This window comes from Monodon monoceros, unplaced genomic scaffold (assembly GCF_005190385.1).
Source record: "Monodon monoceros isolate NGI ecotype Baffin Bay Population unplaced genomic scaffold, NGI_Narwhal_1 Super_Scaffold_17, whole genome shotgun sequence".
NCBI classification, from domain to species: Eukaryota; Metazoa; Chordata; class Mammalia; order Artiodactyla; family Monodontidae; genus Monodon; species Monodon monoceros.
In genome coordinates, this window is record NW_021703773.1 from 1,621,923 (window position 1) to 1,644,693 (window position 22,771).

The 22,771-nt window shown below is 49.9% G+C and overlaps 1 protein-coding gene across 4 annotated transcripts; it reads right to left on the bottom strand.

Annotated features, from left to right (window-relative positions):
• Positions 1-1,249: 1,249 nt before the first annotated feature.
• Positions 1,250-22,094, bottom strand: POMK (protein O-mannose kinase). Of its 4 annotated transcripts, XR_003794218.1 has the most exons (4): positions 22,041-22,094; positions 19,853-19,946; positions 18,865-19,019; positions 17,225-17,313 (listed from the first exon to the last, which is right to left on the bottom strand). XR_003794218.1 is itself a non-coding variant. In XM_029226448.1 (3 exons), exons 2-3 carry the CDS (start codon positions 14,853-14,855, stop codon positions 4,071-4,073), a joined length of 1,053 nt encoding a protein of 350 aa, XP_029082281.1. In that variant the 5' UTR covers positions 14,856-14,876; positions 22,041-22,053; the 3' UTR covers positions 1,250-4,070. The 4 variants fall into 4 exon arrangements, 3 of the variants coding, with proteins under 3 accessions (XP_029082281.1, XP_029082282.1, XP_029082280.1); XM_029226448.1 differs by lacking the exons at positions 17,225-17,313; positions 18,865-19,019; positions 19,853-19,946 and adding exons at positions 1,250-4,841; positions 14,574-14,876 and having other exon boundaries at positions 22,041-22,053; XM_029226449.1 differs by lacking the exons at positions 17,225-17,313; positions 19,853-19,946; positions 22,041-22,094 and adding exons at positions 1,250-4,841; positions 14,574-14,876 and having other exon boundaries at positions 18,865-18,967.
• Between the last annotated feature and the right edge of the window lie 677 nt (positions 22,095-22,771).

Sequence of the window (22,771 nt, forward strand, 5' to 3'; positions counted from 1 at the left end):
CACCTTTTGAACTGCAGCCTCTCCTAAAAGTTCACGACCAATGTCCTTAGCAGCAGGCAGGATCGACTCTTTACCAATAGTAAAGGGCTTAGCTTTAGCAATGTGGTTAGCCACTAAGTATGATGCTCTCAGTGCAGACACATTTGATGAAGTGGTAGACTTCAATAATTGAACTTCTGTTCTTTGTATTCATTTTTTTTTTTATCTTTTGAAAAACCCCAAAGACTTGTCTTTTAATGCAGGGTGCTTGGTCTCCATGCGGTGAAGCTGTTTTGAAGGTTTCATGCTTTCATTGGATAGCCGATCGCCACATATTGTACAAAGTAGGCTTGGAGAATGTGAATCACCTGTTGCAATGAACCCGTACTTTAAGTAGGGCTCTTGGCACTTTCTTCTAAATGCAGCTTTCTTTTTGTTGGCAGTCTTAGAGTTTTCTGTTGTCTCATCATTGGGTCTTTCCACCTTTCCAAAGAAGCTCTCCAGCGATGTTTGTTTTTTACTCATGTGGGCTAGGGTTAGCTTGTGGGCTTACCAAAACTGTGACTGAGACAAGTGTGCAGTGCAGGAAAGAGGCACGGATGGAAGTGGTAAATAAAATAATGGGCGGGCCACACGCGGACTAAAATAAGTGTCGGATTCTGACTCAGAGCCCGCCATCAGATGCAGCTGTATGACTGAAGTACCATCAACTCACTTGCCACTATAAAGCCTGCCACCAAAAGCAGCGTAGTTTTCACTTACCACTCACTCATAGGGTTTTGATATGAGTCTGCAAGCAATTGATTTATTATGGTCTCTGTGCAAACCTCTCTGCTAATGATAATCTGTATTTGCAGCCGCTCCCTAGTGCTAGCATCACCACCTCAGCTCCTCCTCAGATCATCAGGCATTAGATTCTCATAAGGAGTGCGCAACCTAGATCCCTCGCGTGCACAGTTCACAGTAGCGTTTGCGCTCCTATGAGAATCTAATGCCACCGTTGATCTGACAGGAGGTGGAGCTCAGGCGATAATGCAAGCAATGGGGAGTGGCTGTAAATACAGATGGAGCTTCACTTGCCTGCCGCTCACCTCCTGCTGTGCGGCCCGCTTCCTAACAGGCCACAGACTGGTACTGGTCTGTGGCCCCAGGGTTGGGGACCCCTATGTTAAATGATTAAAAGTCATATGAGAATAGTGATTACTGAAACTGACATTTATTTTTAAAATAATGGGGGGAGGGTGGATACATAGAGGACCTTTTTAACACATCCTGTGTGAGATAAGCTTTCCACCCCACTCCCACCTCATGTGCCTCGTTTTAAGGACACTCACGTGTCCTGTCTCTGCTGAACGATTTACAATCCCTGGAGGCTCTCCGAAGCTTGGGGTGTTTGTAGCATCACATGAGATAAAGAGAAAACACACTATAAACCACATGGTAGTGATCATTTTTTTTCTTTTTTTTTGGCCACACCACGTGGCATGCAGGATCTTAGTTCCCTGACCAGGGATCAAACCCTTGCCCCTTGCAGTGGAAGTGTACAGTCTTAACCACTGGACCTCCAGTGATGTCCCCATGGTGATTAAAAAAAAAAAAAAACTTGGAATAAGGTTAGTAGAGAGACCACTAAATCCTGGGCTTTGCTTTGAGAATGGCTCACCTCATCTGCCTCTTCTCCTGATTATACTTTTGCTGAATATGTGGGCAATGAACTCACCCAGGTTTTAGTGAGCATGTAAGTTCCTCTTATGATTTTGCAGTTCTGTTGGTACTGAAGATTGAACCTGAAGGGCCAGGGCCAGTTTGGTGTCTGGCACTGGCATGATAAAGCATCAGGGAGAACTCAGAGGCAGAGCAGAAGTTGGAAATGCCTCTCACCAACTCTCTCATTTAGAAATGGGTTTGTCTGAGGCCACACATGAGTCAGAGGCAGAGCTGGGACGATAACTCAGGTCTTCTGATCCTGACAGCGTCCCCTCCCTTACACCATGCTGTTCATTTTAGCTCTATCATCAATATTTAAAAACAAATTCATTTGAAACAATGTTTTGCTCCCAATGCAAAGTCACCAAACCGAGAAAACCCTCAAACCAGAATTACAACATGAATAGGGTAATTTCAAATCAGCAACTCCACACAGTAACTACTACATCAAGTGAAAAGGGTCATAAGAGGTACATGGTCTTGTGGCAGAGGTGCGGGGTGGTTTCCAGCTTTATTGAGATATAATTCACATACCATAGAATTTTCCTTTTTTGTACAATTCAGTGTTACCTAGTATATTCAGAGTTGTGCAACCATCACCACTGCATAATTTCTGGACATTTTCATCACCCCCAAAGAAACCCTGTACCCACAAGCAAGCACTCCCCATTCTTCAACCCCAAGCCCCTGCCAGCCTCTAGAAACTACTAATTTACTTTCTATGTCTATGGGTTTCTCGATTCTGGACATTTCATATAAATAAAATCATACAAATGTGGTCTTTTGTGACAGCTTCTTTCACTTAGCATATTCATCCATGTCGGAGCATGTATCAGTACTTATTTTCCTTTTTATGGCTGAACAACACCTCATGGAATGGATGGACCACATTTTCTTTGTTTTCTTTATCTATTCACCAGTGGATGGACATTTGGGTTATTTTCATCTTTTGTCTCTCACGAGTAATGCTGCTATGAACATTCATGTACAAGTTCTTTCATGGCCATGTTTTCAATTCTCTCAGGTAAATACTGGGGAGGGGAACTGCTGGGTCATGGTAACTCTATTTTAACTTTTTGAGGAACTGCCAGACTGTTTTCCAAAGCAGCTGGAACACTTGACATTCCCACCAGCAGTGTATGATGGCTCCAGTTCTCTACATCCTCACCAACACTTGTTATTGTCCATCCTTCTGATTACAGCCGTCCTAGTGGGTTCTGGCAGCATTTTTATAACAGAAAGTAGCAGTTCATATACTCTGGGCAAGCGTATTCTCTGACGAACCATAGGACCCACAGGACCCGATCAACCACAGGCAGTAGAATAGGGATAATACTGACAATACTCCCTATCCCACTGCCTGGGTTGCCCTCCCTGACAGTTAAGCACAGTGGTTCTCGAAATGTGGTCCCCAGACTGGCAGCACCAGAATCACCTGGAAACCAGTGAGAAATGCAAACTCTCGGACTCCACCCAGACAGACTGAGTCAGAGCCTGTGGGTCAGGGCCCAGCTCCCTGTGACTCCAGTGACTGTGAGGCCTGTGCAAGCCAGGGGCAGGCAGTCGGCTGCACAGCATCTTTGCCCCTCAGTCAGCTTTAACCCCCTTACTGGTGATGATGACTATGCACCAAATCCATCATCCCCTGCAAACAAGGATGACAGTGACCAAGGAAAGAGCTATTTGAAGGATTCAATCATGCAACTCAAGTGGAAGGGCTTGACACCTTCCAGTAATGAGTGACAGATACTGTTGATATAAAATGTTCACAATAATTAATTTTGGACACAGAAAATCCAGCTGGAAGGTAAGTAGGAATTTCACAAGCACCATCCAAGGCAGTAACATAATCTCCATCATACTTGATATTTTAAATGTTCCTTATCCATTCAAAATTTCAAAGAGCGTGCAAGCTTGCTGGAAAGGGAATGGCACGGGAGCTTCACAGAGCAATCATTTGAAATGGTAGAGATGCCCCATCAGTACCAGTGAAATACACCGCAATACTCACCTAAAAAAGCGAGTACTACTGCTTGTTTCTTCCGTAAACTGCAATTTAAAAACCTCTCTACACACATTTCTTACAAGCTTACAAATTTAGGTGTTAGGGAAGCCTCTTTGTAGCTCCATTTTTGTTACTTCCTTCAGATACTGGCCACACTCGCTGCTTCTTTGCACCTTCGCCTGAAGCCAGGCTCCCATCAAGCCCGGTTTGCTCTGGCTTAGTAACTCCTGCCAGGCGGCCAGGATAGGGAGCCGCTCACTTGTGCACGCGGATGGAAGAACCATGGGTCAAAGCAGCAAAAACCTCACCATCAGAGCGGAACCACTGTAACTCTTCCATCCGATCCTTGACTCCCATACCTCACCGACTGCACTGGTTTTTACAGCATCTCTCTTGTCTGAGATGTCACGGTGTCTCTGAGTAGATTCAAAACCTTCTGGTAAGTGTCCAGGACGTCCTGAGCGGTGGGTCTCTCTGCAGGCGTCTGGCTCTTACACGCCTTGTGAATATCAAACAAGTGGAATCGGACCATGTCGCTCCCTTCTACGTGCCCCAGAAGGAAACTGGAGACGTCTGGAATCTTCCAGATGTCGATCTTCTCATCATACGCGGGCATGAGGTCGTCGTGAAAAGGCACGTCCTCTCCGTAGGGCCACAGCTGCTCTGGGGCCACGAAGTCCCCGCGAAGCTCCCGGTGGCCGCACTTCACCAGGGCCCCGGTGCTGCGGTTCACCAGGGGCAGGGCGTCCAGGTCGTTGAGCACGATGCTGAAGTTGGCGGTCAGCAGGTACTGGGACAGCGTCTTGGGCAGGTCGCTGGAGTCGCACATGACCAGCGTGCCCAGGGGGCTACGGTGCAGGAAGTCGATGATGGCCACGTAGCCCAGGGCCAGCTGCAGCCTGTGCTGCCATGTGTTCGTGCTCCGGTACTTGGAGAGGTTCAGCGTCGCCTCCAGGCCGCTAAGGGAGCCTAAGGGGTGGTACTCGGTGAGGATACTGTTGTCATCCTCACAGTAGCCCAGCAGCGTGACGACGTGCTCACTCTGCAACGACTTCAGCATCCGCAGTCCGTGCAGGAAGTCGTCTCTTACCTCCAGCCTGGTGAGCCGCGACAAAGCCACCTTGCGTTCCTTCCACTCGGACAGAAACACCTGGAACACAGCCACAGAGAACGTCAACCCGGAACCCCTGTCAGCTGGTGAGCCAGGAAGCAACACGGCAAATGCCTCTCAGTGTCAGACGTGGTGCAGAGGACACAGACATTAGCGAGGCACAGACTGTTCCAAAGACTTGCTCATAGGCAGGACCAGATGCCGGGTGAGGCAAATGCCCTGTCAGGGCGAAGGCCCAGCGCGGAGGAGGCTGGGCAGCTGGTCCGGGTGCTGAGGGCTGTCTGGAGAGCCCGCGGGAATGTCCTGGAAGCTGGTCTGTGGGATGAAGGGGCTCGCAGGCCAGCTGTGGAGAATGGGGGGCACTCCCAGGAGAGGGGACGGCACGAACAAAGGCAGGGAGTAGCAGACAGACCAAAGCAGGGCAGCACGAAGCGGGGTCGGGGTGGGAGAAGGCTGGAAAAGTGGTGAGTGGAGAGGTGGAAAACGCCACACAGGGACCGAGCCCAGCCAGCCCATCACACACAACGCCACCATTCGCTTTAAAAGGTGTCAGAGCAAACCACAAACAGGAACGACTCTACGTAAGGAACACATTTTTACAAGGTCCGTGGTTTTGTGACTTCAGCTGTAACAGCAGGAGCTGAAGTGGCACACTCTGGACCTGCTGTCCTGGCACACAGCTGGCAGAGGAGCCGCTGTACCACGCAGCCTTGGATTCCCATTTCTATCAGCTGGCAAAGAAGAACCACAGGGGAATTCCCTGGCAGTCCAGTGGTTAGGACTCTGCGCTTTCACTGTCATGGGCCCGGGGTTCAATCCCTGGTCAGGGAACTAAGATCCGTGAGCTCTGCGGCTTAGATAGATAGATACATACATACATACATACATAGATAAATAAACAGATAAATAAATAAAGTGGTATGGAAAAAAAAAGAAATAAGAACCACTGATCTTCTGCTCGAGTCCCCAAAGGGAAGGCAGAAAGTTGCAGAAGAGAAAACAGGATCCGGGTCAGGACTCCACCGCACCAGGTGGCTCCTGACCCCGTGGGCTGTGTCCCTCTGGCTTCCTCTTCTTCACTGTTAAAATAAAGCTTACGAAAGCAACTTGGGGCATATTTATCAAGAGCCTTTAACATTAAAATCTACAATCTATCTAAGGCAACAATCTGAAATACCTAAAAAGCTCTGAGAATAAAAATCTGGCATTATTTATAAAAGCATAACTGGAAGCTATCCATCCATCAAAAATCGGGGAGCAGTCCGGTTATGCAGGACCACTCAAGGAAGGTTACAGGGCTCAGCAAAATGCAGACCCTGATAGGGTTTTCACAGGTAAAAGTCATGTTACAAATGAAAAGGATACAAAGTGTTTTTATACCATTGTTCTAACTACATAAAACAAGGCAAAATTACATAGGAATCGAAGGATTTTTGCTGTTCTCTTTATATGCTTTTTTTTTTTCCTTCATACCTTTTGGTATAACTTTTCCAGAATGAATATATATTACTTTTATATTTTAAAACATTTTTTTTAAAGAACTAAAAACTATTATTTCAAATGGAGGTGGGCTAGAGGACTGTGAAGATTTATTTTGGGCCTGAGAAGGGAGGTTCCTTAATGGAAAAACCCTTTAACTGCTGTTGACCGTTTATTCAAAAGAGAAATCTTTCAAGACCTTCTCAAAAATCCGAATTTGAGAAATTTCACTACGGATAATTTCTATTAAGAAGCCATATGTCTCTGGCTGCTACAGTCACTGTAAGTTTCATGAATATATATTTTATTTATTTTTATACAGAACACATTTTATTCTCTCCATAGATCTGCACCAGCACTGTATTTGATCTCTGACTCCAATATAAAAATCCTGTTTCTGGGCTTCCCTGGTGGCGCAGTGGTTGAGAGTCCGCCTGCCGACGCCGGGGACACGGGTTCGTGCCCCGGGCCGGGAAGATTCCCACATGCCGCGGAGCAGCTGGGCCCGTGAGCCATGGCCGCCGAGCCTGCACGTCCGGAGCCTGTGCTCCGCAGCAGGAGAGGCCACAACAGTGAGAGGCCCGCGTACCGCAAAACAAAACAAAACAAACAAACAAAAAAAAACCCTGCTTCTGTTGAGCCCATCACTCCCTTGGGCTTCCCTCCTGCTCGTGGTCGGCACCAGCACTAGCAGACGGCTTTGGTGTCCAGGCCCATTTTTCATACAAAACAGTAATCACTTTAGAGAAGCTGCCACGGTTTATGCATTTATTCAACAAGAAACGCGGGAGACGTTCGGCTACAGGCCTCGTGACTTCCTCCTGAACCCTCGTTTATGACAAATCCATTTTTGTGCCTCAGATAAATGAAAGATTAAATACTACTTATTATTAAGTAGTATTAGTCTTTGGGCTCTCTCACAAATATCTGAAGCCTCCAATATTAAATATTTGCAAGTTAAAGTTTAAGAATCATTTCTCAGAAACCAACTTTACCTTTTTTCTTTAGTTATAAAAATAATCATGAATACTTTTCTTGGTAAAAGTTCAAATACAGAAGGAGTAGAACTCCTTCCTCTGCATTTACTCCCAACCCAAAGGAAACTAGCTAACTATTTGGCTGGTAACCTCCCAGAAGTTTCTCTATGCGTTTACATGTATTAATGTCCATTTACCAAATAGCATTTGAGTTTATTATGTAAAGTGGGAATATGACAACTATATTGCAGGTGGCTTTTTTCATTTAACAGATGCCTCAGAAATCTTTCCGTAATGTATATATAGATCTAGGTCATTCTTCTTAAAGCCGCAGAATATTTCATAGTACGGGTGTACTACTTATACTGGTATATTTTCAGTTTTACAGACGATCATTTCTTTTTTTTAAAACTAAAGTATGATATAATAAAAATTCATAAAATTTGGAACAGATGCTGTCAGAATGGATTAGGTTCTTTTTTCTACACAGCTCTATCATTTTACATAAACAGTTAACAAGATCTTATGTAATCTATTTTTAAAGACTTGATAGACATTTAAACTATTTCCCATTTATTTCTTAGCAACAACAATTCTGCAATGAATAGCCTTATGTTTACATCTCTGTGCACATGTGCAAGTGTTTTTATAAGCTAGGTAAGTAGATGCACCACTGAATGAAGACGAGGTACTATCAGGACCCTTCAAAGTACCAACATGTACTTTCACCAATCGTGTACAGATCTTGTGTTCTAGAGCCTTAACCACACTAGGTGTTACCAATCTTGGTAATCTGTGCCAATCTAATGGATGAAAAACATTTTCCTGTTCCAATCTGTATTTCCCTGATTATTAATGAGACTGAGCACTTTTCACCCTCTGGGCATTTCTGTATTTCTTCTGTGGAAAGTCTGTTCATTGTCCTTCACAGTATTTTCTCTAGGGTTGTTTGCTTTGTGCTTATTAATATCTAGTTCTTTATATATTATTCATGTGATCCTTTATTACAAATGTAAAGACAAATTTTAGAAGATAATTAGCTTATGTGGTCTTCTGTAGTACAATGTCAAATCTGTCTTCATTCATTTAACAAGTACTTATGTCAATTAAAAAAACTGAAATAAATCCCTGCCCATATGAAATTTACATTCTAGTGCAGGAGGTGGACAAGAGAGAAAATAAATAGGAAGTGTGTAAAGTACATTAGAAGGTAAAACATGCTTTGGAGAAAAATTAAGCAGGGAAGGGTTTACAGCTTTACTAGCTTGGGGAAGCTCTCACTGGGGTGAGGCTCGAACAGGAGCCTGAAGGAGGTGGAGCATGGAGCCACGTGGCATCTGGGACCATGTCCCAGGTGGGGAGGACAGCAGGGTAAAGGCCCTGGGGTGGGATATGTCCACGGGCTGCAGTGTCTGAGCAGGGGGAGGGGAGCAGAGGCTGGGAGAGGCCTTCAGTCGCCGAAAGGACTAGCGTGAGACAGGGCACCCTACACGGAGGAGCTGGCTGCTGTGTGAGAGCATCTGAAGGGGCAAGTGTGGAGGCAGAGAGCGATCTGGAGGCTGCTGAGATAATCAGGTACCAGGCACAGAGGCCTGGGCGGGAAGGGGGCCGGGAAGAAGCCGAGGAGCAGCCAAATTCCAGGTCTCTCCTGCGTGTGGAGACACTGCAACTTGCTGAGAGACTGAACGTGGCTGTGGAGAAAGCGGGATGACAAGGGTGCCTCCCTGGGCGGGGAGGGATAAATTAGGAGTTTGGGGTGAACATATACACACTACTATATACAAGACAGATAATCAACAAGGACCTGCTCAGTCGCACAGGGAACTCTACTCAATACTCTGTAATGACCTATATGGGAAAAGAATCTGAAAAAGAGTGGATACATGTATATGTGTAACTGGCTCACTGTGCTGTACATCTGAAGCTAACACAGCACTGTATATCAGCTCGACTCCAATATAAAAGAAAAATCAAATGCAAAAACGAAAACAAAGGATGCCTCCCGGGTTGTGGGGTAGGCAGCTGGATGGATGGGGCTGTCCTTAGGGTGATGCGGCGGTGAAGGAGGAGCCGGCTAAGGGGATGGCCTGTGACACACTCAGGCTGGGAAGACATTCCACATCCAAGATGCGGGGTAGGCAGGGGATAGGAAAGTCCAGAGTTCGTTCAGGGGATAAAGATACGGGGCTGGAAGAGGCCACGCTGGCAGTGCGCACAGAGGAGAAGTCCAAGGCTAAGAGGATGAGGAGGTGGAGCCTGCAGGGGAGACCGAGGGGCAGACGCTGCTATTTCATGCCACGCCTGCGCTCCCGCCAGCCTTCCACAGTAAGAACAGATCACACACGGCCCTTCTAAGGGTTACACAAAACAAAAGGGCGACAGAGTAAGAGCTGAATCCATTCTTCTGATGGGAGCCAACTCAAATGTTATGGCTTTTTAAAGTACCATACCTTAATTTTAAAGGAAAAACCACGTAACTGAGAAAACTCTGCTGGAGGGTTGTGCGGCTAAGTACACAGACGCTGCACGGGGCCACACCGCCTCCGCTCCCCCAGGTGGACACGAGTGGCCGGGATGGTGCCTGGTGTCCACAAAGCACGGTGGAGTGTCCGCCCCCGGAAGCACCGGTTCTACTGCAGTCCTTCCTCCTCACGAGCACTGCTGCCCAAGTCTGAGGTTCAGAAAACTGGCAGCCCTGAGACGTGGCCGCTGCTGTCCTTGAGCAGCTGGCAGAAAACGTACCTGTCCGTTCAGTGTCATCTTGGGTTTAAAAATCCAAAAGGGCTGAACCCGCTGTCACCTGCAGGCGTCAGACGGGACAGCGGGGAGGGGCAGGTGAAGGGCCTTCACCCTGGGCTCCAGCTCCTTCGAACATCCGAGCTGGATGCGCTGCGTTCATAATCAAAGGGCAGAAAAGGAAAAACAGGGGCAGTCGGCCTTGCCCCCAAACCAGCTGCAGGAAAAGATCTGTGGCCCCAGCAATTCCAAACACAAACCAGAAACACAGCCTGGGGAAAGGGGGGAGGGTGGTGTGCTTGTATAGTGAGGAAACTGTCAAAGATAAGCCAGTATTTTATTTTATGTGGATTCAGCCAATGAGCCTTTGTGTTCAGGCCCCTAAAATTTGCTCTATGAACCTGCCACGGGCTAGACTTGCTCTATGAACCAGCCACGGGCTAGGTGCTGAGGACACACAGGTAACTTGGTGTCTGTGCCCTCAGGAAGCTTGCATTTATACGAGACAACAAACCAGATGCCAGATGGGAGGGTCCACGGCAGGGGGTGAGATGGGTTTAGAGAGGGATGTCAGGGAAAGCCTCTCAGAGAAGTGACATCTGAGCTGAGATCTGGACATGAGGAGTCGGGCAGATGGGGAGGAAGAGATTTCAGGCTGGGAAAGGCCCCGAGGTGAGAAAGGGCTTGTCTGATCAAGGAACAAAAGAAAGGGCAGGGTGGCTGCAGGGTGGGGTGAGGACCCGGACCGGCCTGGGTGAGTTTAGGAGGAAGGTTGGGCCCGGGTTTGGGGTTTTTCCTAAGGATGCTTTGGGCTTTAAGGAAGGGACATGTGTGGTCTGAAGTGTGTCTGCAAGATGCCTGCCTGGGGCTTGGAGAAGGGCACAGGTGGGCAGGGAGGCCGGTTCCAAGGCCAGGGACGGAGGGGTTACCCAACAAGTTGGGAAATGTTTTGAAAACATACCTGATAGAACTTGCTCTTGGCCTAGTCAGGGGGAGGGGGTGAGAGGACGCAAGCTGACTCCCTGGACTGGCCGGCGCCACTGGGGGGAGTGCTGGCATTTACTGAGACAGGAGGGCTGGGGAAGAACGGGCTTCAGAGGGGAAATTACCAAGAGTTCCACCTTGGTCACACTTAGATTCTCAAGAGACTTCCAAGTAGACAGGTCAAGTACAGGTGGATACACAGACCTGCAGCTCAGGGGAGAGGGACGGGCTGCAGGTATCAAGCTGGGGGTCGCCAGCCCATAAAATGCATTTAGAGCAATGGATAGATTAAATCACCTAAGAGTGCATCCCAAGAAGACAAAAGAAGGGGACCCTGGAAGCCATGGGAGGAATAAGGTTTCTCAGCCTCAGCACCAGGGCCACCTCGGGCCGCGCAGCCACCTGCTGGGGATGGGGCCGTCCCCGCATGGCAGGGTGGTCAGCAGCGCCCCTGGTCTCTGCCCACTGGACGCCCATGTCACCTCCCCACGCCCAGCTGTGACAGCCACACGGGGGTCTCTACTCATTGCTAAACGTCCCCTGAGGAGTAGCCTCGCCTCTGGGCTAAGAACCGCTGCTTGAGGCAAGAAGAGCGAACAGGAGAAGCCAAGGGGAGAGTAAATAGGAAGGGCTGCCCAGGGGAGGAAAACCAGAAAGTCGAGGAGCCCGGGCTGCAGGAAAGGTCAAGTGAGAGGCAGGCAGAGCAACATCTGGCCAGGGGTCAGCAGGAAGCTGGGTGAGAGCGTCTCCCTGGAGGTTGGTGTTTGGGAGCCTCTCAGGAGGAGGATGGAAGGGTGGATGGGTGAGGAGGAAGCAGAGGGGAAGCAACAGGGAATCACGGGAAGAGGGTTTTCTCTTTGAAAGCGCGAGCGTTTGTGTGTAGCCAGTAGGGACCACCTTCAGAGTGGGGAAGAGCGATGATGTAGGGAAGGGGGAATCATTTAAAGGGAACTTGTGAGCAGTCAGGGACGACCCCGGAGCTGGAAGGTTTGTAGGTCGGGTGGGCAGATGAGGACAGGGCCTCTGGGTGGCTTCTGTTTTCATAACATCTTAGTAGCAAGATCACCAGCTAAGGAAACGTCTAAGGAAACAACGAGGGGGTTGTTAAAGGAAACGTCTGTCTCAGAGAATGGGAGGAAAAAGTAACTAAGGGAAAAGAGCCTGACCCCTGGGCTGTGCTGAGGTTTGTGGTCGTGCCGGAATGGCAGGGTTGTGGCATTCCTCTCTGCCTCCAGGACAGCTGCCCAAGTGCAGATACACAGCTGGCGTCAACCGGGTGTGGGGCTTTCCCCGCCAGGCAGGATGGAGACAGAGATGCAGGGAGATGTTGCCAGTGTCTGCGCCAGAGTGACGAGGGCACAGCAGCAGAATCTGCTGCTGGGTGAGTCGGAATGCAGACAGGCGGGAGGGTCAGAGAGGGAGAAGGTGGTGGGATCAGCCCACCGAGGCCCCGAGGAGTTACTGAAGCCGGGGCGCCAGGAGGGGCGGGGTGGAGGTCAGACAGGGATGTCAGGAACTTTGGTCACAGAAATTCCTATTGAGAAACTATGCCCCCAGAACGGGTGCCAGAGAGGAGGGATGCCCACGTAGGCAGGGCGGCCGCAGCAGGATTGTTGGAGTAGGTGCCTAGACGGAGGGTCAGGGGACTGCCCTGGGCCGGACCATGCACAGGCCCCGGGGTCCCAACGGGGCAGGACAGATGGGGCTCCCAGTGGAGCTGATATCTTGCGCTCAGAACACCTGTGACCCAAGGGCAAGTTTCAGCCAAAGAAACAAAATCTCAGTGGAACAAACCACATTCCACATTGTTGAATCTAGCGGGCTGGGTGTCACCTGCGAGGTTCCGTAAAATCAAGTCTGTCCTCAAACAATAATCTGCCACCATGGAAGCTACTCAAAAACATCCTTCAGGGTAAAAGCAATTCCAGAAACGTTCTGAGCGAGCACAGCAGCATGGAAGCAAGGGGGCGGCCCTCAGGGTCCCTCTCCGAAGGAGACAGAAATTACCTGGCTGTGAGTCCTCTACTGCTCCCCTCCCTGGTGACCGCTGAGCCCAATGCTGTCAACACCACCCAAATCTCCATCCCCGCCCTCGAGTGCCAGACTTGTACACCCGACTGCCCGTGTCCCTGCCTGGCCACCTAAACGGCTCAGGATGGTCACCTCATACACTCACAGGGCCTTCCCGAGCAGGTGACGCAGACCCTGTCCTCCCTGCTGCCCCAGCCGGGCGCCTCCGTCATCCCCTCCCTTACACCCCACGTCCAGTCTACTGGGACGTCCTACCGCCCCCACCTTTAAGATACAACCAGAACCCACTGACTTCTTACCGTGTCCGGTGCTGACACTCATGTTGAGCTGTAGCCACCTGTCACCAAACTCCCCACGAGCCCGGCCGGGTCTGCTCTGCACACAGGCCAGCAGTCCTCCCCTCCACTCACGCTGCCCGAGGTGGTGCCTGCGGCCAGCAGCCCCGGGGCACCCTCACCTCTGACGCCTTCCTCGCATCCTGCCTCTGGTCCTGGACAAGCAGGCACATCCCACCCAGGGGCGTCTGCTGGTCCCCATCTTTCTTGCTGGGTCATTGTCCCCAAGTACCACACCATTCTGACCACCTGGAGTAACAAGCCCGCGGCTCTTCCCTTGCCCCACTGGCTCAGAGCACGTCACTAACACAGCTTCCTACGCACCTGTTTCTTGTCTTCTTGACTGTCTGACTCCCCAGCCGGCTTTAAGGGCCTTTGTTCTGTCCACTGCTGCGCCCCCAGCACCCACTACAATGAGCAGGCAAATCTGAAGAAACCCGTTACCTTCCTGTCACCTGGCTTCATGGTTTCACCTCACATTAATTCCCCTCCCTTCTCCCCTCTGACTCCCTCCTTCAAGGTGAATCCTTTCCCCATTCAGGGACGCAGCTGTCTATCCAGCTGCAGCCCTGCGGTCACTCGCTGCGTCCTCACAGAGGGTCTGTCCTGTTCAACACCCTTCACTGGCTTCTGGAGTCACCCTGTCTCAGTGCAACCACTGCGGAAATGCAGCCCATGAGACGGGGCTCTGGAAGCTTCTGTGTGAGAACTGAAATCGCCCCTTTGCTTTCTCTTTTTAAAATAAAAATTTTTTAATCAATATAATACCACTATAGAGTTCGAAAAATAAGAACGAAAAAAACTGCCCCAAATCTTCCTTCACCATAACACACTTTCTATCATTTTAATATTTTTCTACATATACAATCTTGCAGATGAAAACTGCATATTGCACACTTTTCTATTTTGCTTTTCTGCTTATCATAATGAGAGCTTTTGCATGTTGCCGAGGGTTCCTAACTACACTTACTGGCTGTAGAATATTCTACAAGTGGTTGGACCATAACTTAACCATTGCCCTGTAGTTATTACTTCTAGTTTTCTATTACTGTCAACAATGAAGCAGAGTACTCCTTGGTGCACCTAGCCGCTTCCTTCCTTCACCTCCCTCTATAGGATAATGTCCCAGCTGGAGGCACTGGCGGCTGGGCTCGTGGCTTCCGGCACACGATGCCAGCCCCCCTCCCGCTGGGCCACTCGCTGCCCCGGGCGGTGAGCCAGGGACTCACTCTCTTCACTGCTCCTTCCCCGACACGCTTCATCTGCCTCACTTCTGTCCTCAGCTGCTCGCAGGACAGCCACGGGGAGCAGTTGCTCGTCGGCCCCATCCGGAAGTGGCCGTAGGGACAGCGCGTGGGGTCCTCCGTGGAGCGCCGGGGCGAGATGAAGAGCCAGTCGAGGCAGAGGTAGAGGAGGGCGTTCATGAGGGCCATGGACAGCAGCAGTCCCACCACCGGGGGCACGTCCCTGGGCGGGTGCCCTTTCCTGCCCCCCTGGGGCCTCGTCTCCATGGCGCTGGCTTCTGCGAGCTCCTAAAACAGACAGTGAAACAGGGAGTAGTCACGGTCCATCTTATTTCAGGAAAGACTGAGGGTGACACAGCCTCCCGGGCCTCAGGGTCACCGTGAGGATCAGAGAGGGTTTGAGAGCAGCCTTGCACCAAACGCTCGATGCCAGCTCCTCCCAGAATCGTTGCTTCCTATTACAGCTTCGAGCAGGAGGGAGTCTTGGGTCTGACTTTGTCTCTGTCTCCCTGCAGCTGTCTGCGCTGAGTAGATACGCACTGAACAGCTAGTAAGATGAAAGCAAACTGTGGCTTTGTTAGTCCAGTGGGGTTGGGGCAGGAGGTGGACAGGAGAGAAGCTGGGGTCGGGGTGTGGCTGGGACTCTGAGGGGTTGGGATGTTCCTTGCAAGGTACTCAAAAGCCCCCTGATGTTTTTAAGAAGCAAAGGCGTGAAAGGTGCCCCAGGGTGGGAGGTCCCAGCGGGAATCCAGAACGAGCGCTGATGAGAACGCAGGGCAACACGACCAGGGGGAGACGGGCGGGCACGCAGGTGAGCAGCCACGGTGAGGCAGGGGCGCTCGCCATCCAGTGGGCTCCCACCCAGGAGCAGGTGCGAGGCCCGGGGTGGAGGCAGGCGTTACCACCCGGTTGCCTCGGTGGAGGGTGGGGAGGGACCTGGACATCGGGAGCGGGACACTCAGGGTACCTGGGGCGGACGCTGGTTGCCATGCGCAGGGAGCATCACTACCCCGACGAGCGATGTGGCTGTACCACTGTGCGCCGGCTTAACCGCAGCACTGGGGCACACGGGACACCACTGACGGCACAGACCCTGTGCCAAAGCTCAACAGCCAACGTGCAGGCCTGGCCCCTCGGCAGCACCTGGCCTGGCTAACCACTCCCTCCCTCCTCCTGAAAATGCTCTGCACTAGGCTCCCAGGAAACCACTTGCAGCTGGGACCTGGCCCCGCCCTCGTTCCCGGGGTGGGGAGATCTCCACGCCCATCCGCTGAGCTCCAGGTGTGAAGCCCAGTCCCAGTCTCCCCAGAGCTCCACACCTGCTTTCCTGACACCTCTACTTGGAGTCTGGTGGACAACTCAAAAATAATATTTCTCCTCCACAATAAAAAGACAAATAACTCAATTTAAAAATGGGCAAAGGACTTGAACAGACATTTCTCCAAAGAAGATATACAGATGGCCAACAGGCACATGAAAAGACGCTCAACTTTAACAGTCACCAGGGAAACGCACACCAAAACGACGCGATCCCACCTCACACCCTCTAGGATGGCTATAATCAAAAAACCAGGCGGTAACAAGTGTGGATGGGAAACCCTCATACATTGCTGGTGACAATGCAAAATGGAGCAGCCACTGTGGAAAACAGTCTGAAGTCCTCAAAGGTTAAACACAGAGTTACCACCATTTCTACTGCTCGGTATCTACCCAAGAGAACTGAAAACATACATTCGTGCAAACACCTGTACATGAATGTTCACAGCAGCATTATTCATAACAGCCAAATAGTGAAAGCAACCTAAATGTCCATCAGATGACACCTGGATAAACAGAACGCGATGTGTCCACACAATGACAGAGTATTCGGCCATTAAAAGGGATAAAGCACTAATACATGCTGCAACACGCACTGAAAACATTATTCTCAGGAAAATTAACTAAGGGAAATAGCATATGATTCCAGAACAGGGAAGTCCAGAGACAGCAAGTAGATCAGTGGTTGCCAGGGCCTGGGTGGAAGCGGACATGGGGAGAGGTAGTTGATGTGACAGGATTTCTTTTTGGATGAAAATGTTCTGGAATTAGTGGTGACGGTTGCACAACCTTGTGAATATACTAAAAATCACTAACTGTACACTTTACAATAGCAAATCTATAGCCTGTAAAATATATCTCAACCTAATTTTTAAATTGAATTATAGTTGATTTACAATATTGTATTAGTTTCAGGTGTACAACATAGTGATTCAGTATTTTTCTAGATTATATTCCATCTAAAGCTACAGCAAGTCCGCTACCTACGAACGAGTTCCATTCCAAGATAGTGTTCGTTAAGTCCAACAAAGTTAGCCTAGGTACCAAACTAACACAATCGGCTATAGCACTGTACTGTAATAGATTTATAATACTTTTCACGCAAATAATACATAAAAAACAAACAAACACAAAAAATACAGAAAACATGTTTAATCTTCCAGTACAGTACCTTGAAAAGCCAGTAGTCCAGTACAACAGCCGGCACACAGGGGCTGGCATCGAGTGAACAGGCAAGAAGAGTTACTGAGTGGCGGAGGGAGAGGAGGTGGGAGATGGCAGAGCTGAAGGATCGTCAGCAATAGGAGACGGAGGGCAAGCTGCCATTTCACTCACGCCTGACGATGATGGAACATAGGTTCGCATCTTTGAAAGCTCGCAACTTGAAGGTTCATGTGTAGGGGACTTCCTGTATTACAAAACAATGGCTGTATTCCCTGTGCCGTACAATTATCCTTGTTGCTTACCTATTCTATACATAGGAGTTTGTAACTCTTAATCCCATACCTCTATCTTTCCCCCTCTCTTCCCTCTCCCCACTGGTAACCACTGGTTTGTTCTCTATATCTGTTTCTGTTTTGCTATATACATTTGTTGGTTTTATTTTTAGATTCCACATATAAGTGACATCATACGGTATTAGTCTTTCTCTGACTTATTTCACTAAGCATAATACTCTCTAGGTCCATCCATATTGTTACAAATAGCAGAATTTCATTCTTTCTTATGGCTGAGTGATCAGAAAACCTGAATAGACATTTTTCCAAAGACAATATGAACGGCCAACATATGAAAAGATGCTCAGCATTGCTAATCATCAGAGAAATGCAAATTAAAACCATGAGATATCACCTCACACCTGTCAGAATGGCCATCATCAAAAAGACAAGAGACAATAAACGCTGGAGAGGGTGTGGAGAAAAGGGAACCCTCCTGCACTGTTGGTGGGAATGTAAATCGGTGCAGCCACTATGGAGAACAGTGTGAAGGTCCCTCAAAAAACTAAAATTAGAACTACCATATAATCCAGCAATCCCACTTGTGGGTATATATCCAGCAAAAAAAAAACCCCACTAATTCGAAAAGTTACATGCACCCCAATGCTGACTGCAGCTCTATTTACCATATAAATAGACATGGAAGCAACCTAAGCGTCGATCAACAGAGGAATGGATAAAGAAGACGTGGTGTGTATTTTTATGTATATATAAAATCTCAACATTAAAATATAAAAATACTTCCTGGGCTTCCCTGGTGGCGCAGTGGTTGAGAATCTGCCTGCCAATGCAGGGGACACAGGTTCGAGCCCTGGTCTGGGAGGATCCCACATGCCGTGGAGCAACTAGGCCCGTGAGCCACAATTACTGAGCCTGCACGTCTGGAGCCTGTGCTCCACAACAAGAGAGGCTGCGATAGTGAGAGGCCCGCGCACCGCGATGAAGAGCGGCCCCTGCTTGCCACAACTAGAGAAAGCCCTCGCACAGAAACCAAGACCCAACACAGCAAAAATAAATTAATTAATTAATAAACTGCTACCCCCAACATCTTAAAAAAAAAAAAAATAGAAAAGGGAAACCTTTAAAAAAAAAAAAAACTTCCCAAACTCAACTCTTCCCCTCAAATCTGCTGTTTTCAGTGTTCGCAATCTCAGTGAGTGACAACTGTATTCTTCCAGTGACAAGGCTGCAGGTGAAGGGTCAGGAGTGACACTCTTCTGCTGAGCAGGGAATTTTAGAAGTAATGGACCCTTCTACGGGTCAGCGTACTCTTCCTAATGAGAAGAGAACACGCCGCTTTGCTCATCCCTGCCGTCATGACGAGGTGCTCGAGAGACCCTGGCTCTACTCGACTGCTCCAGCCTCATTTAACAGCTCCTTTCTCGAGACGATGCCACATGCTCACCCGCCACCTGAGTCCTGTCAGCAACGCCCAGCAATGCTGCAGGGAGTTGTCTGCTCACCTTCCTCACCGAGATTCCGGGCCCACATCTTTCTCTCCACCTCTCTCCCTCCAGGCATCTTCCAGGACTCCTGTGGACATGATGACGACGTTCACCAGTCAGGCCTCACGGTCTCTTGAGCTTCTTCCACCGACGCCTGATTCTTAGAAGGTGACCTTAAAGAAATGGGCAAAACCACGGCCATGTCTCCTCTGTAGCATTTAAAGTGACCAAGAGTGTGTCAACTTAGACCTGAGGTCAGGGAGCAGAGAACTATTTTCTGTAAAGGATCAGACAGCAAATGTTCAGGTTTAGGGGTCAGAAGCAGGAATCGAGTGGCCACGGCACCGTGATGTGCGGGGTGAGAAGCAGTGGTGCCGAGCGACCAGGTAACTGTCAGTTACTTCATCTTGTTGTCAGCAGCAGCCAGGCCATGCTACACAAGTGAGCGAGCATGACTGTGCCCCAACAAAACTGTGTTCATGGAAGCTGAGATTCGAATTTCACATGCCACATGTTTTTTTGATTTTTCCCCCAACATTTAAAAAAGTGAAAAGCATCCTCAGCTCACAGGCCGCACAAGAATGGGTGGCGGGGAGCAGCCAGCCAGCCCAGCTTAGGTGACGGCATCCCTCTGGATGTCGTGGGCCCCCCTTCCATTCCACGCCTTCCACGCGGTCTCGTCCCCACATGTGGCTCTGGCGGCTGTGTACACGCTGATTGTTTCAAGCCTCTTCTGTGGCCTGGCTCTTTCTCCTACACTTCGCTCAGTTGGCCCCTCAAGGTCTGCAACATCCATACCTGAATTCTGTCTCTCCGGTCGCCAGCATGCCCACTACACAGGGTTCCCCTCTGTGACGGGCACACAACCAGGTGACTTGATTCTTCCCTCCCCGGAGCCACTAGACCAACCAGTCACCACCAACAGTCACTTGTCTCTGCAAAGCTCCCAAATCTGCTCACACCCAATCCCCCCGCCCCCGTTCCCCCGCCCTGGTCTAAGCATCACCTTCCTGGGCTTCTGCAACGCTTTCCTACGCACTCTCCCACTGCCTTCTCTTTTCCAATCCATTTTCCTCACCGACTAGGATCTTTTTTCTTTCCTGAAATGTTTCAAGCATAAAGAAAGTTAAAACGTAAGATCATGAGCACCCATCCAGCTTTGTCAAGTAATACTGCATCCCCTTGTTAAAGAAATAACCTATTACAAACATGGTTGAAGCCAGGGGCCCCTCGCAGTCCTATTCTGCTCCATCCCAAGAAATAGTCCCCATCCTCAAGTTGGTATGTCAGTAGTTCTAACTGTGGTCCCTGTACCTGCCGCAGCACCACCTGGAACTTCTGAGAAATGCAGGTTCTTAAGTCCTTGCCCCACACCTACTGCACCAGAAACTCTGAGGTGGAGCTCAGACATCTGTGTTAACACACGTGACGTGGGGGTGCAAGCTGAACTTTAATAATTTCCATGTGTGCTTTTTATTCTCACCACATGAGTATGTGCCCATAAATAACAACACATAATACACGTATGTTTTCAAACTTTATATTAATACAAGCAGTGTTGTACTGTTCGTCCCTCAGTAACCGCAGGGGATTGGTTCCAGGACCCCCTGCGAAAACCAACATCTGTGGATGCTCAAGTCCCTCATATAAAATGGCGTAGAATCCCTCTGTATCGGGGATGCAGGACACAAAGTCCTCTTACGACTTGCTTTTTTAAAAGCCCAGCATTATGTTTTTGAGGTTTATCGAAGAAGATACATGACGCTCTACTTCGCTCTTTTGGATTGACCATACCGCAGCTGGTGATTCAGGTTTGCACACACTTCCTGTGTACATGTGGAAGGTTTATATAGGGTCTTTTTTTTTTTAAATCATTTTATTTATTTTTGGCTGTGTTGGGCTTTCATTGCGGCGCACGGGCTTTATCTAGTTGCGGTGAGCAGGGGCTACTCTTCGTTGCAATGCCCGGGCTTCTCATTGTGGTGGCTTCCCTTGTTGCGGAGCAGGGGCTCAGTAGTTGTGGCACGTGGGCTTAGTTACTCTGCGGCATGTGGGATCTTCCCAGACCAGGGCTCGAACCCGTGTCCCCTGCGTTGGCTGGCAGATTCTTAACCACTGTGCCATCAGGGAAGTCCCACCCACTTCTTAAAGAAGTCATTCACCCACTCTATCACCTTATGGTCTTTTTTTAAAAGATTTATTATTTACTTAATTTGTTTTTGGCTGCATCGGGTCTTAGTTGTGGCATGCAGGATCTTTCATTGCGGCCGCGGGCGTCTTTCTAGTTGTGGTGCCCAGGCTCCAGGGCATGTGGGCTTTGCACTTTGCGGCAAGAAGGCTCTCCAGCTGTGGTGTGCGGGCTTAGTTGCCCCGCGGCATGTGGGATCTTAGTTCCCTGACCAGGGATCGAACCCGTATCCCCTGCATTGTAAGGAGGATTCTCTACTACTGGACCACCAGGGAAGTCCCCTCCTTTTTCTTTTAAAGGCATATTTCTGTAGTATGTTGCCCAGAGTTAGGGAAGAGGCTGTATGGCTGAGGAAATGTTCTCGCCCAGAAATAAGCAAAACGACACTGAAAGCTTCTACAAATTAAGAAATAACGATTAAAGGTCCAGGCGGGTAGGAGAAATTCAGGCACTGTTTAGACACAAAGGATTTCTGACAATAAGAAAAAACTGGCAACAGGAAAAAAGTGGTTCCCACTGCTATACACTCACAGCTTAATTTAAAAAGAAAGAAAAGCAATGGAACAAAATTGGTTTTTACCAGCTACAGAATAATTTACACAACCAACCAGAGAAGAAATGATGAATTAGTGCCCCCGCCCCCCGCCCATACAATTTTGGTTAGAATCCCATTTTGCCAACAAAGCACAGGTACATTAATTATTTTAAATATTCCGGATGCCTGCTTAGCCTTAAGGTTCTATAGTAAAGGTCAAGCAAGGGTGGAGAAGACAAGACCACCAAAGAACACGGCTAAACCCTGCTTTTTAAAAAGGGGCAGCAGACGATTCCAGACCTGGAGGCGGTGGCAGCGCGGCACCAACAGAGGCAGGAGCTGAAGCCTGTCCCGGCGGCGTTTCCGTCGGCTCAAGTCCAGCTCGGGCGCCAGGCAGGACGCGGCCCAGCTACCCCCGCGCCCGCCCGCCGCCCCTACCTGCCGACCGCTCCCCCGGCCCGCCGCCCCTACCTGCAGTCCCGGCTCCCGGTCTGGCTCGCGGCCTCCTGCGCCTGCGCGGCCGGAAGCGCGCCCAGCAGGACCAGCGCGAGGGTGCGCCCTAGTGTCGTCCTCCCGCCGCCGCGCACCCGGAGGTCGGTCGCCGGAACGCAAAGCCAGTGTCGGAGTGCACCCGGAAGCAGCGCCGGCGCACCCGGCCGACTCCTGTGGCGGCTGCTTCTCTGCCAGCGCGTGAGGGCAGTGACGTGTTTAGTCCGGACGCGCAGCCGGGCGCGGGTGCCGGTGCGGAGAGGACTTGTACGATCTAGACGCTGCAGAAAGCTCCCGCTCAGCGCAAGGCCGTGCTTCCAAAGGGCGGTCCTCAGACCAGGTGCCGACGCTTCACGGCTCCAGGGAACTTGTCAGGAGTGCGAATTCTGGGCTCCATCCCAGACGGGGCTGGGGCCAGCGCTCTGTGCTTTTACAGGCCCCCGGGGGTGCCCGTGCTAGACGTCCACGTTTGTTTATGCGTAACGTCATCCTGGAAAAACACTAGGTGAATGCGGAAAAATGCACCCAGCTGAGCCGCGCTGCGTAGGAACGCACAAGACACACGCACGCACCTCAGCATCTCTCAGTGTCTTCAGTTCCTGTCGTGAGCCACAGGCATCCACATCTGGTGTTTCAACTTACCAGTGGGTTTCGGGTAACTCCCCATCGCTTCACAATAATTCACAGGCTGCAGCCCTTCCAATGCCCATGTC